General features: G+C 42.1%; 1 protein-coding gene across 1 annotated transcript in view; it reads left to right on the top strand.

Moving 5' to 3' along the window:
* Positions 1 to 7,022: 7,022 nt before the first annotated feature.
* sh3gl1b (SH3-domain GRB2-like 1b) overlaps positions 7,023 to 15,814 on the top strand; it is a 71,367-nt gene continuing 62,575 nt past the window's right edge. Inside the window, exon 1 of the mRNA XM_060932579.1 lies at positions 7,023 to 7,458. Within this exon, the coding sequence (XP_060788562.1) occupies positions 7,414 to 7,458 (45 nt within the window). The 5' untranslated portion in view covers positions 7,023 to 7,413. The remainder of the gene's footprint in view (positions 7,459 to 15,814) is intronic.

The raw sequence follows: 15,814 nt of genomic DNA on the forward strand, positions 1-15,814 counted from the left end.
TCTCTGCTCTTAAAAATGTTCTGACTGAATGATTGGGTTAATGTGCTTACAATAATCCATTAAATAGCAGAGTGTCAACCTTATTGTATGGTTAGTTTTATTATAGGAATCTACATACACTCACCAGCCACTTTATTAGGTACGCCCATCCACCTGCTGTTTCATGCAGTTCTTTAATCAGCCAATCCCTTGACAGCAGCACAATGCATAAAATCATGCAGATACAGGTTTGAGTATTTCAGAAACTGCTGATCTCCTGGGGTTTTCACACACAACAGTCCCTAGAGTTTACACAGAATGGTGCGAAAAGCAAAAAAAAAAACATTGAGTGAAACACCTTATTCTGGGCTGCCAACTCTCACGCAATGAGCGTGAGACACACACATTTGATTGTCTTCACACGCTCACATGCCATACCTACGATTTCTCACACTAGAAAAAAATCTAGTTTATCTATCTGATCTAGGCTACCCATTGCATCACGCCAACCACTTGCGATCGATCAGTTACGCCTTACGCACGGCTAAACAGGCAGAGAGGTGTTCCCTTCTGTATACACTCCCCTATGGTAGGTGGCGCATCTAATGATGCTGCACTCGCCGGAAGTTGGATAATTGCCTACCGTCAATTTAGAGGAAGAGAAGAGAGAAGAAGGTATCCGAGTTGAAGACGGGTGTCTCAGACAGGTTTGTACATATGCACGCCAATGTGTGGTGTTACTGGCGTAATTATGAACTTATATAAAGTTTCTTAATCGTTTTAGCCTATAAGTGTTGTGAGAATATTTAATGGCATATCGAGAGCTGTGTACTAGGCATGCTAAATCATTATAGGCCTACTGCCGTGCCACGGCCTCTATCTTCCCCAACAAGCAGCACAGGAGAGCACCTCCTTAGCACATGTTTATTAAGGTGCATTTTTAGTTTGTTTACTGTATGTTATCATACTTTATGACTTTATTTGAAGCCATACTGGAAATGTTGTAAAATAAAGCAAGTAAGAGATAATATTACAAATGCAAGAAGAGCCATTAGCCACCATACCTATTGTTTATTTACAGGGTATTTATTTTTAATTATTTATGATGTATGTAATTGCTCAGTTAAAGTAAATAAAGCATGGTCACCTGTAATATCAAAGAACTTGAAATTGTGAATAATTAAAAAAAAAAGACAGAGAACAATATACTGAGGAGACAGGGTTTCAAAGAGGGCAAGACAGGTAGAGAATATTTGTCAGATAACAGGCCCTGACGAATGCTCTATTACTAATAAGAAACATAGATAAGAAATAAATTAATAAGAAATATATTAATATAGCTTATTTAAGTATGACCAAAATTTTTAAGCCCAACTTTGTGTGCACATTCCCACCTATGGCCAAGGTTCAGCTTTTTGTGTTTCAATACTGTTCAAACTTAATCATTTTAATGTTTCTTGTAGCACATGCACATTTTGCTTACTGTTTAAGCATTTTATTTGTTCTTTTGCTGTTGATATTTTTCCCCATGCCAATCTTCTGCTGAACCCAGTGGTGGGGAAAGCCCTTAAATGCATAATGAATAGTCAGTGAGGGACAATCTTATTTTTGCAACAGTTATTAAAAACTTAACATTTAGTTTCAATTCAGAAGGTGTTTAGGCTTAGCTGATGAAATATTTTCAAACATGAACTTGCCTTTAAATCTGAAACACAGGTCTATAGGGCTACAGGAACATTGGCAGTCATCTGTAGTTTTCTAGTGTGGGGGCTTTTAAGTCAAAACTTGGTGCTTTTGTTGGCCACAAGCTGAAGGCCTGGCAAGTCAAGGTGTGTAAGAATGTAGGTATGGCACAGCAGGCCACTCCAAAAATCCACCAGAATGCAGGAACATCTACTAAATCCAAAATCTCAAACAAACAAAACAAAACACCAGAATGCAGGGGGACAAGTGAATATCAAACTGAATACAAAATTCCCACTTACTGCATGGTGTGCGGAAAATTTTGCAGTCGACCCCCCCCCCAAAAAAATCTCACTCCCAGGAATTTCGAAAAGTTGGCAGCCCTGCCTTATTGATAAGAGAGGTCAGAGGAAAATGTCCAGATCGGTTCAAGATTTTTTGCCAGGAAGGATATAGTAACTCATATAATCACTCTTTACAACCGTGGTGAGCAGAAAAGCATCTCAGCATGCAACAGCAGAAAGAAGAACACATTGGGTTCCACTCCTGCAGCCAAGAACAGGGATCTTAGAATCAACAACAAGTTAAAGTGGCCGGTGAGTGTAAAATGTGTTTGAATCGATATAAAGTTTAGAAATTGAAAATTTGTTTTATATCTCATCTCATTATCTCTAGCCGCTTTATCCTTCTACAGGGTCGCAGGCAAGCTGGAGCCTATCCCAGCTGACTATGGGCGAAAGGCGGGGTACACCCTGGACGAGTCGCCAGGTCATCACAGGGCTGACACATAGACACAGACAACCATTCACACTCACGGTCAATTTTAGAGTCACCAGTTAACCTAACCTGCATGTCTTTGGACTGTGGGGGAAACCGGAGCACCCGGAGGAAACCCACACGGACACGGGGAGAACATGCAAACTCCACACAGAAAGGGCCTCGCTGGCCCCGGGGCTCGAACCCAGGACCTTCTTGCTGTGAGGTGACAGCGCTAACCACTACACCACCGTGCCGCCCTTGTTTTATATATATATATGGAGTAGACATATACATATATATGGAGTAGACATAAAGAAAGTTGGTGAATTCAAGTACCTGAGGTCAACTGTGCAGGAAAATGGGGGCTGCGATAGTGAGGTGAGAAAGCGAGTGTGGGCAGGGTGGAGCAGTTGGAGAAGGATTTCAGGAGTCATTTGTGATCGGAAACTCCAGGCAAAAGTGGAAGGTAAGATGTATAAGACAGTAGTGAGACCAGCTGTGATGTATGGATTGGAGACCGTCCCCTTAACGAAGAGACAGGAGGCAAAGTTGGAGGTGGCGGAGTTGAGGATGTTAAGGTTTGCGATGGGAGTGACAAGGTTGGACAGGATAAGGAATGAGCACATCAGAGGGACAGCACATGTAGAGAGCTTGGGAATTAAGCTAAGAGAGATGAGACTGAGATGGTATGGCGGGGCGTAGCTAGGGGGGTCCTGGGGTGCCCGTGACCCCCCCCCTTTGTCAGACCATACATTTTTTCAATAGCCGCATAAGAATATTAGAAAAGCGCCCACTGTAATTTTTCTAACATTTAAAAAAAAAACTAGATTGTCACCTCAGCCTCATTAGGGTTTCTATAACCTTGACTTCCTGTGGTTTGAGCGCGAAAATCCAGTTTGTCAGAGTGTGTGTGGGAGAGGCGGATGTAAGTGCAGATATGTTAAATAATACACAGCGCGATATGAGCATAAAGTGCCTGAAACGCACACAACAGGCAAGCAGTCCGAAACAGCAGGCAAAGTCGTAATCAAGGAAACAGGCAGGAGGTCAATCGAGGTGTGGACAGAATATCAGAGGCAAAACTATACAAGATCAAGGGACGAGAAACAGGAGTCGAAAAACCAGGAGGTCAACAGGAACAGGAAACAAGGCTCTCTAAGGCACACTAGATGCGGCGTAATACTTTGCATCATCCTTGCATGGGCGCAGTCCTTAAATAGCCCAAACATAGTTCATTGATTAAAGACAGGTGTTCTTTGTTAACGTCATGCATCCCGGAGCTCGTTAGGCGCGCGCGCAGCCCAAGGCATGCCTTCAGGTGCACAAGCCAAGGCACGCAGGACTGAAACAGTTCTGCGCAAGCGCAACACGATTGCACTAGAAAGCATGGTCAAGCTGCCAGTGTAGCTGCAGTCTTTTTAGTTGCGAATTATGAGTATTTCCTCTTGTGTTAATAATTCGCCATGTCAAAACAAGCAAAACTTTCCTCCTTCTTTCGATGTGAAGAGAGGTAAGCAATTTATTATATATATATTTTTCCATCTAAGTTGCATTTTGTGGCTTTGAAGCTAAGTTTTAGTGCCGTTTCTAGAACACAACATCAAGAAAACATGGAAGAAACAGCAATAATGGAAGAGATGGTTCCTAAGCTACCTAAAACTACCAATGGTAATTATTTCTTGTTACATAATGTACTCAGGCTGCCAGTCAGTGTGTGAAAAATCCCAGCTATGCCCCTGTATGGTCACATCCTGAGAAGAGATGCAGAGCATGCTGGAAGGAGAATGTTGAGGGTGGAGCTGCAAGGCACACGAAAACGAGGAAGGCCAAAGAGGAGATACATGGATGTGGTGAGAGAGGACATGAAAGTGGCAGGTGTGGTAGAGAAGGATGCGGAAGACAGGGAGCAATGGAGACGAAAGTCGAGTCAAGTCAAGTCAAGTTTATTTGTATAGCGCTTTTAACAATAAACATTGTCGCAAAGCAGCTTTACAGAATTTGAACGACTTAAAACATGAGCTAATTTTATCCCTAATCTATCCCCAATGAGCAAGCCTGTGGTGACGGTGGCAAGAAAAAACTCCCCCAGACGACATGAGGAAGAAACCTCGAGAGGAACCAGACTCAAAAGGGAACCCATCCTCATTTGGGCAATAACAGACAACATGACTATAACATTAACAGTCCTAACATAAAGTCAGCTTCGTTGATGCTATAAACCCCCTACCGACGGAAACCCAAGCGCAAAACCGTTCACCACAACCGCAGTCCCAGAGTCAGCAAGTCAACTGCAGTCCCCAGCCACAAAAGCATCACTGCAAGAGTCCAGCACGTCTTCCAGGTGTAACCCCCAACTGTCCACATGGGGCCGCCCGCCACAGGAGCGATGCAATGAGACTCCAACCAGACACAGGGCACCAGGATGGATGGGACATTCTACTGAATGGGTGCCATTTGCTTGTTGTACCACTCCCAAATTAAACTTAATTTGTTATATCTTTTCAACACTGATTATAATAACACACATATTTAACTATTCAAAATGTGTATTTGGTCAACCTCAGGCTACGTTATTTATTTTTTTACAAGGTTTGGAAGTCAAAGATGGCTGCATACTCTTTATATGAGTAACAGGACTGAAAGTAACAGGACTGAGTTTTTAGCCTAGGATTAGCTACAGTAATACATGGAATTAAGCCACCTGGCTTCATTGCTAATAGCATGACCACACTTAGCACATTCTAGTGATTTACCAAAAATCTGTATTTTTGAAATAAACAAATATCTCATCTCATCTCATCTCATTATCTCTAGCCGCTTTATCCTTCTACAGGGTCGCAGGCAAGCTGGAGCCTATCCCAGCTGACTACGGGCGAAAGGCGGGGTACACCCTGGACAAGTCGCCAGGTCATCACAGGGCTGATAAACAAATATCATCCAAGAAATAATTTAAATAACAGGACAGTATGTTGACATTGACCTTATCAGTCAAAGATAAAAAAAAAATCATCAAATATACAGAAAAGTAAATGGGAGAACTAACTTTTGGTCTTCCCATGGCCTTCAGAAGACACAACTGATCTAACTTCCTGTTGAGCATGTGATTTATGGAATGTTCCAAATTTGTCATATGGGGTAATATGTTTGGGTAACAGGACTGAGTGAAAACCCAGGGACACGACTAAAATGTGTATTTTAACTAAGATATTGTGGATTTCTTATGAAAAAAATATATTTAAACCATGGATAGGATATGGAGTCACACAACAGTGCAAAAGAAATACTGTTTCTGAAGGATTTTAATCATAATATTTCATAGTTAAGTATAAAGTTAGAGTGCGGGGACAGGTAACACATGCTATTTTTCAGCATTTTAGGTAGTTTTTATTAATCCTTACAATTATATATCTTAAATTTGAAATCAGGGTGGCACGGTGGTGTAGTGGTTAGCGCTGTCGCCTCACAGCAAGAAGGTCCGGGTTCGAGCCCTGTGGCCGGCGAGGGCCTTTCTGTGCGGAGTTTGTATGTTCTCCCTGTGTCCGCGTGGGTTTCCTCTGGGTGCTCCGGTTTCCCCCACAGTCCAAAGACATGCAGGTTAGGTTAACTGGTGACTCTAAATTGACCGTAGGTGTGAATGTGAGTGTGAATGGTTGTCTATGTGTCAGCCCTGTGATGACCTGGCGACTTGTCCAGGGTGTACCCCGCCTTTCGCCCGTAGTCAGCTGGGATAGGCTCCAGCTTGCCTGCGACCCTGTAGAACAGGATAAAGCGGCTACAGATAATGAGATGAGATGAGATGAGATGAAATTTGAAATCAGATCAATGTGCAGGACATTCTGCGTAATAAGGAAATGTATTTTAAAGTAAATTTTTATGTGCATTTATACATATAATTTTCTAGGGAGGGCGGCACGGTGGTGTAGTGGTTAGCGCTGTCGCCTCACAGCAAGAAGGTCCGGGTTCGAGCCCCGTGGCCGGCGAGGGCCTTTCTGTGCGGAGTTTGCATGTTCTCCCCGTGTCCGCGTGGGTTTCCTCCGGGTGCTCTGGTTTCCCCCACAGTCCAAAGACATGCAGGTTAGGTTAACTGGTGACTCTAAATTGAGCGTAGGTGTGAATGTGAGTGTGAATGGTTGTCTGTGTCTATGTGTCAGCCCTGTGATGACCTGGCGACTTGTCCAGGGTGTACCCCGCCTTTCGCCCGTAGTCAGCTGGGATAGGCTCCAGCTTGCCTGTGACCCTGTAGAACAGGATAAAGCGGCTACAGATAATGAGATGAGATGAGATTTTCTAGGGACGGAAATGGCACCGATTCAGTGGAATGGCTCGGATCAGGCAGGTCCGAAGAGCAGAAGAGATCAGCATCTCGATCCCAGGACCGACGAGCAGGTTGTTAGGTATGCTCAATCACAGAAAGATCTGCTGTGGCGACCCCTAATCAGGAGCAGCCAAAACAAGAAGAAGAAGATCTCAGAAAGTGTTCTAGAAAGTACCAGCTCGTGTACATATAGCTGGCGTCCACTAGAGGCCGCAGTTGTCCGCAATTTGCTTTCTCCGCACCGCGCATGCGCAAGGAATGGTAACTCCAGAGCGAAGGAGCGCTGAGCTTCTGTGGTTCATTCCGGCGCTTTAGCTCCATTGAGCTGGAGAAAAACAAAAATAGGACGCTGAACCTGTAGAACGTTTTCACGGATATTTTTAAACTCAAGTAGTCCTGGTTGGTTTTATTTTTAAATATTGTTTGCAGCACAAAAGCTGGATAAACGGTGAGAAAGAAAAAGCAGAAACCGTTAGCAGCTGGATGTCTGAGGGGAGAGAGGAGAGCAGCGGAGCGGACTAGCTTAGCATCAACACCGACACAGATCCGGTTTCTGCGCCTGGTTATCTCATCAACGCTTAGAGTTTTATTCTGGAGTGGGTTTTTTTTTTTTACAAGTTTATCAGATTCCTACATCGAAAAAACCCAACAAGGATCCGTGTGTGAAGTGAAGAAAGATGTCTGTCGCGGGCTTAAAGAAGCAGTTTTACAAAGCCAGCCAGGTTTGTTGTTCTAACTTGTTTTTGTTTGTTTCCTTCGACCTGCAATCTGTTTACATGTATAAAAACGTTTTAAAGACATTAGTTCGTGTCTGCGTCCTGTTAGGAAAGCTGTAATTAAGTTAAATTAATTTAAAAAGTCATAATGTTTTACAGGTCTGTAAAGAGTTAAATGAGGGTTAAGAGCTAACTGGGTTATAACTTTGGCTCAGTGATTTGGGATACCGTGTGTGTGTGTGTGTGTGTGTGTGTGTGTGTGTTTATTTATATATAAAGCATAAAACATACAGCTATGAATGTCTACATTATGTAAAGTTAAAATCTATTTCTGTCTTGTTAAACTGTTTGTTAATAAGTCATTGTGAATGTTTTGCTCAAGTCACAGCTGTGCAAAAAATAAAAAAATAAATGCATCCAGTAAACTATAAATTTGCACACAGACAAGTTTAATAAGCTTTATAAAACTAACCAGGGACCAGCAATGCAGAGCCGTGACACTGGATTTGAGGTTCGACCAGTTAGGAAAATATGTGCCACGTTTGCTATAACTGGCCTGGAAAGGAAAGGAGGGAGAAAAAGAAAGGATCCATGTAAAAGTGAAGTAGATGTGGGTGAAGGTCAGGATCACGGTTACTTCACTGCAGTTTCTTCCCTCTATCGAACACCTTTGACAAGTTTCCGCTTTACAAATTTAAGCAGGTTTGGGTTGGTTCTGTGTGTCCAGGGATGTTGGATGTTGAGTGGGTTGTGGGTTTGAGACGCCTTGCCTTGCCTCGCCTCGTCTTGTCATGCCTTGTGCCATCTCGCCTGTTATGGAAATCATTTCCTTTTCCTCATCACATCTTGGTGAAAATGAACAGGACAGATGAGGCAAGATGACACCTCTCTCTCTCTCTCTCTCATATGCCCAAGGGATGCTTTGATATGAAAATGATCCCCAGCACAACAGATAATCAGTGTTGATGGGATATAATTTGCCTGTTCTGTTCCAGTGCCTTGCTTTGACATTTACTTCCTGTGAACAACTGATTCAATCAACCATCCGGCCACCAGGCGATGAGTTTATGCCATCATGTGTTGTCCGTCATCCACATTTCACACACATCGCTTCTTCTCTCTGTCCTTCACTGATTTTTATTCTTTTTGGCAGGAAGGTAGGTCTGCCTGGGGTGCATATAGCTTCTACCCAAATTTGCATAATTGCAATTAATAATGAAGATATGGAGTAATCAGTCAATCAATCCCTAACAAGCAGTTTCCACACAAATCGCTTCTTCTCCCTGAACTTTTCACTGATTTTGATTCTTTCTGGCTTGAAAGTAGGGGTACCTAGGGTGCATATAACTTCTACCCACTCTGGCCCGGTCTAGTCTAGAAGGAACGATATAAACTGGGTCACCTTGTGCAGTTCTACTCTCAAATATTTGAGCTGGACTGGTTGAGAGTAGAACTGCGCTAGGTGGCCCAGTTTATATCGTTCCTTCTGGACGAGACGGGACTGGAGTGAGCTACGCCGTCATTGACTGTCTCGTTACACTCCTCCTGACGTTCTCATATCCTCTTCTGACTTCATACAACCGTCCAGTGGTTTAATCATTATCTGAGGAACAAACCCAAAGGATACAACTCTTTTTAGTTCTCTACTTTCACAGCTTTGTTTACCGGAATATGTTTTGTCTACGTTGAGGAATAAACACTCAGTGTTGTGCTGTGACCAGGAAAATAGTCAACGACAGCCTGATGTGATGAAGCGGAGTCGTTCTTAGCACCAGTTGATTATTTTCCAATAACACCACATAGTGTTGTTATATTGTTTTCTTACTGTACAATACAGGAACGTGTCAACAATTAGGCTACAACAGTTTTATTAAAGAAGTGATTCAATTTGTTTGAGTTACTTTAATATTAAGGAACGTTTGCAAAGTTCTCACGTTATAGCGACAAACAACACAGAGTGGTGCTTGAAAGTTTGTGAACCCTTTAGAATGTTCTATATTTCTGCATAAATCTGACCTAAAACATCATCAGATTTTCACACAAGTCCTAAAAGTAGATAAAGAGAACCCAGTTAAACAAATGAGACAAATATTGTACTTGGTCATTTATTTATTGCGGAAAATGACCCAATATTACATATCTGTGAGTGGCAAAAGTATGTGAACCTTTGCTTTCAGTATCTGGTGTGACCCCCTTGTGCAGCAATAACTGCAACTAAACATTTGCGGTAACTGTTGATCAGTCCTGCACACCAGCTTGGAGGAATTTTGGCTCATTCCTTTGTACAGAACAGCTTCAACTCTGGGATGTTGGTGGGTTTCTTCACATGAACTGTTCGCTTCAGGTCCTTCCACAACATTTCCATTGGATTAAGGTCAGGACTTTGACTTGGCCATCCCAAAACATGTTAACTTTATTCTTCTTTAACCATTCTTTGGTAGAATGACTTGTGTGCTTAGGGTCATTGTCTTGCTGCATGACCCACCTTCTCTTGAGATTCAGTTCATGGACAGATGTCCTGACATTTTGCTTTAGAATTCACTGTTGTAATTCAGAATTCATTGTTCCATCAATGATGGCAAGGCAAGCCGCCCTGGCCCAGATGCAGCAAAACAGGCCCAAACCATGATACTACCAACACCATGTTTCACAGATGGGATAAGGTTCTTATGCTGGAATGTAGTGTTTTTCCTTTCTCCAAACATAATGCTTCTCATTTAAACCAAAAAGTTCTATTTTGGTCTCTTCCGTTCACAAAACATTTTTCCAGTAGCCTTCTGGCTTGCCCATGTGATCTTTAGCAAACTGCAGACGAGCAGCAATGTTCTCTTTGGAGAGCAGTGGCTTTCTCCTTGCAACCCTGCCATGCACACCATTGTTGTTCAGTGTTCTCCTGATGGTGGACTCATAAACAATAACATTAGCCAATGTGAGAGAGGCCTTCAGTTGCTTAGAAGTTACCCTGGGATCCTTTGTGACCTTGCCAACTATTACACGCCTTGCTCTTAGAATGATCTTCATTGGTCGACCACTCCTGGGGAGGGTAACAATGGTTTTAAATTTCCTCCATTTGTACACAATCTGTCTGACTGTGGAATGGTGGAGTCCAAACTCTTTAGAGATGGTTTTGTAACCTTTTCCAGCCTGACGAGCATCAACAACGCTTTTTCTAAGGTCCTCAGAAATCTCCTTTGTTCATGCCATGATACACTTCCACAAACATGTGTTGTGAAGATCAGACTTTGATAGATCCCTGTTCTTTAAATAAAACAGGGTGCCCACTCACACCTGATTGTCATCCCATTGATTGAAAACACCTGACTCTAATTTCACCTTCAAATTAACTGCTAATCCTAGAGGTTTACATACTTTTGCCACTCACAGATATGTAATATTGGATCATTTTCCTCAATAAATAAATGACCAAGTATAATATTTTTGTCTCATTTGTTTAACTGGGTTCTCTTTATCTACTTTTAGGACTTGTGTGAAAATCTGATGTTTTTGGTCATATTTATGCAGAAATATAGAAAATTCTAAACGGTTCACAAACTTTCAAGCACCATATATATATATATATATATATATATATATATGTATGTGCATTAATTTAAACCTGTGATTTGTAGCTGGATGAAAATGAATCACTTTTTCAAAATTGAGAGTTCAGCAGCACTGTGGAATAAAAAGTAATATTGAGAGGACGGGTTGATATCAATATTATGATAAACCACATCGTACATATTGTGATATCTTTAAAATATAAACATCTAGTTTTTGTTTAAGAATTATACCCTGTTTTGGAGGATCTGAGCTGATCCTAACATTGTGTCCTGAGTTTTGTTCAATTTTATTTATTTATTTATTTTATTTTTGGTAAATGTATTAATAAACTCAGTTTGTCTACAGGTTTTTTAAAATTATTTTAAAGATAGTTTTAGAACTTTCTTAGCAAATCTGTATTTTGTGAATTATTATAAAAATATCTTCGAGAATTTTATTTATTTTTTTTTTTTTTATATATGATGTTTCTGTCATATGCTCCATCCCTACATTGGAGAAGAGGTGTATAAATTATACAGTAGATTGTGTTAACTTTGGCCAGGAGCACCAACCCAGGATTAAAATCAGTAGCTTATTAACCCTGTTGCACCTGGAAGTAATTTTTGTCGTGACATCATCTACACTGGAATGGGAAAAGATTAAAGGAGAACTGAAGGCAAATTTTTAATCAAAATTCTATTTATCTCATTTTATTAAATATCGGAATGCATTTTTGATCACTATTTTGTCACTGCTATAGCAAGTTGTGTGTGTGAAATATGCTCTGTAATCTCAGTCCATATGTCAAAGCAATGGCCGTAAACGAGATTCGTTGAGACCTGTGCGAGACATCGTAGGACGGAAGTAAAACGTACAGCGGAAATCAAAGTGACCAACATCTGCTAACGTTGTCAAAAGACGCGCGCACCCTCTTTCAAATGCTGACGTAATCAAGCCGGAAGGTTTGTTTGTTTTGATAGCAATCAGGAAAGTTTGAAAAAAGTCGGCAGTAATCGTCATTTAAACTCGTTTTTGTTTCAAAATGGCGGCACTGACACCTGGCTGACACTTCACGTTCCGAAGTCTCGCACAAGTCTCATGACAATAGCACGGATAAGCGACGCCTGCCATGGACCAAACAAACTAAATTCAACACGGCTAAAAACCGAATAGGCTGATAAGTATAATATTTAATTGCAATTAGTTGCCAATACAAGTCACGATATAAGGTTACTAAAACCGAAAACATAATTGAATAACCCGTTCATTAAGAAATAAAGCAAGTTTAAAAATGACTTCAGTTCTCCTTTACCAGTGTGAATAATTTTCAATATCGACACGCTGCTGTAGCTCCCTGATATCGTCCCGTTTCTAGCATGCGGTAAGGGTCGGAAACGTTGTGTAGCCCTATGACCAATTTCACGACACACAGCAGTAACTCTGTGTCCTATTTAATGGGCATGAGTAAGTCTTCATTTATTCTGTGATTGATGATAATATTTAACAATGCAGAGCTCAACGTTAACTCTTTAATCCAGTCGGACCAGCAGCGAGGTTTTCCACTCGTCCTGACAGTAACCTTTTTATTCCAATGTATTTACTAGTTCAATAGTTCAAGGAAAGTGATTAACAAAGTTTATCAAAAGCAGATATAGTTTGATAATCATTATGCTTTAATGATTTATAATTGAACTCCAACAATAAACAAAAACTATCCAAAGCCCCATTATGGTGCATGTGTTTTTATTGTGTTAACCCATTACCTGATCTGCAGTTTTAAGAGTTTAATAGGATTGTCGTCTTTTTCACTTTCTTTCGACGAAATGAAACTCAAAGTAAATAAGTTGGACATGATCAGGGGGACGGAATCACATTGTGAATGAAAACAAACCGTGAGTGAGTTCGGCACGGTCATAAGATTCCCCTGAAATATTTTGATGTTTGTGATGGTTAATGTGAGCCATACAAAAGAAAAATACGACTGTCCGAATGACATGAAGATTCACCACAGATTAGGGATGGCGAAAACTAAAAAAAATCTTGACCGACCACTGAGCCTCATTAGCTGGTTAAAGTTGGTTAACCTATGAGTTTAAAATTCTAGAATCGGAATTATTAGAATCTATTCTAAATCTAACCGTGAGCATCCGTACATTCAGTCCCAGTCGCTGCCCTCCACTCACATTACCTTTTCTACAGCGCGAAACATTTAGTGAACCGTGGCACTGATGTCGAGGGGTTTGTATTGGAGCGGAGGACAAACGGCTCCAGCTTAGAGACAGTTTCAGTTGGCCATGATGGTGTTGAAAATAAAGTCAGGTGCTAGAAGAAGTACATAACATTCAGTGATGGGAATAACGGCGTTAAAATAAAGGCTGTTATAACACCGGGTAATCTAATTAATTAGCTACAATTGTTATAACGCCGTTACCAATATCAACACGCCATTACTGCATGGTATTGAAGTTGCTCTGAAGCATACTGCTACGGACTAGGCACTTTTCTTCGAAGTGAGCCACAGAGACCTCATACTGCAATTGTTTTCCAGCTACTGATATTACGGTTACATGGCTGCTAATTGTGCACAGCCATTGGGAATGGGATAGCTGGAGCTGAGCTGATTAGCTGCTAAGCTAATATAGCAACTGTCTGATGCTAAGTAACATCAGTGAGTAACCAGGTTTTAGTTCAGCTCTTGTGTATTATTATTACGTTGACATTAATATTCACCAGACTAATCAACCATCGACTTCATTCATGCGCCGTGTTCTTGTTTCTTTGATAGTCAAGAATTTCCTTGATGTTACGTACCTGGTTAACATCGTAGTAAAATGTAATCCAACACTGAGACTTTTCTTTCGCCGAGTGGCAGCTGTCTTCAACTGGGGTGGGAGGGCGGGACATGACTGAATGGGTGTTTCTGATTTGTCAGCTGTCTTCAACTGGGGCGGGAGGGCGGGACATGACTGAATGGGTGTTTCTGATTTGTCAGCTGTCTTCAACTGGGGCGGGAGGGCGGGACATGACAATGGGTGTTTCTGATTTGTCAGCTGTCTTCAACTGGGGCGGGAGGGCGGGACATGACTGAATGGGTGTTTCTGATTTGTCAGCTGTCGTCCTTACACCGTATGGCATGCCCCAAGCGTTTACAACACAGAATTCCAGGTTCTCCGCTCCAAAATCGGCAGCTTCAGAACGATTGATTTTTTTTTTTTTAACCGACAACCAAAAAAAAATTAACTGGTTGACGTTGATTCGGTCAACCATCAGTCAAACGGTCATTGGTTAACATCCCTACCACAGATATTTATTTTATTGAGTTGTTTGATCGCTGGGCTGGCACGGTGGTGTAGTGGTTAGCGCTGTCGCCTCACAACAAGAAGGTCCTGGGTTCAAGCCCAGTGGCCAATGAGGGCCTTTCTGTGCGGAGTTTGCATGTTCTCCCCATGTCTGTGTGGGTTTCCTCTGGGTGCTCCGGTTTCCCTCACAGTCCAAAGACATGCAGGTTAGGATCATTGGCGTCTCTAAATTGACCGTAGGTGTGAATGTGAGCCTGAATGGTTTTGTCTCTGTCAGCCCTGTGATGACCTGGTGACTTGTCCAGGGTGTGCCCCGCCTCTCGCCCATAGTCAGCTGGGATAGGCTCCAGCTTGCCCGCAACCCTGCGCAGGATAAGCAGCTACAGCTGATGGATGTTTGATCACCATTTCTCTGATTTCGATGAAATCTAAAAATGTTATTAGAAATTACATCGTGGTTATTTTTACACACACACACCTGCTGTTTCCCCGGAATTTCGTAAACGGTAATACGGCCAGATCACTGAGGGGATTTAACTAGTTTTGTTGGAACTTTATTGGTGTAACGCTTGAATAATTTCTATAAAAATCTGCGGTCTTAAAAGTAGCCGGTCACTGGCGGCAAATCGCCGTCTGTGGCTTGTTATGCCGCCGGCTATTGTCAGTCGAGTCACAAAATTTAATATTAAATATTTCTGACGGCAAAAAAAGTTGTGAATGTAAATTACATCCACTATGTCATGTGTGTCCGTTGCCGCGTCAACTTTGTTTACATCCTCGACATGAGTGCAGCCATTACTGCCCCTTGTGCCATATGTAAGCCGTACTCTGATTGGCTTAGAGCAGAGGTCACCAACCCGTCGATCGCGATCAACTGGTCGATCTCGGAGGCTTTCCCAGTCGATCTTTGGGGATGAGGAAAGAAATTGGAAGATTATACAGAAATACACTGCAGTATATCTGATTGGCGTTCATATTACATGTCTTCCGATAGGCCCACTACAGCTTTCCCCCTCTGTGTCGCAGGGTTCTTTTTTTTTTTTTTTTTAAACTCCTCCTGCTTACGTCTTACGTCTCTGAGCGTCATCACCATGGTGATAGCCTCGCAATACAGTACAGGGTTCTCCACGAGGAGTTTTAGAGGTGCGGGCCGCCCCCCTTTCTGTGATTCCCGCCCCCGTTTAATTTCTGCCGCCCCTTTACAAAAGGAAGCATGATATTGCCTATAAAACCGTGAGGATATAACCTGGCTGTCAGTGTTGCTGTAGCTCTTGAAGTGTTTCTGCGGAGTGGTGGATCGGACTCGAGCCTGGCATGAACCGCTCCGACGCGCTATAATGACACCAATCTATCACCAGCCAATCAGAAGACTTAATCAAACGCATCCCCCGCCCACCAGTCTATCACCAGCCAATCAGGAGACTTAATCAAACGCATCACCCGCCCACTCGTGTCCGCGTCTGAGACGTTGAATTTTTACAGAAGGAGGGAAGAAGTTGACTGAGGTAAGACTGTGTGAT

This window comes from Neoarius graeffei, chromosome 10 (genome assembly GCF_027579695.1).
Source record: "Neoarius graeffei isolate fNeoGra1 chromosome 10, fNeoGra1.pri, whole genome shotgun sequence".
NCBI lineage: Eukaryota > Metazoa > Chordata > Actinopteri > Siluriformes > Ariidae > Neoarius > Neoarius graeffei.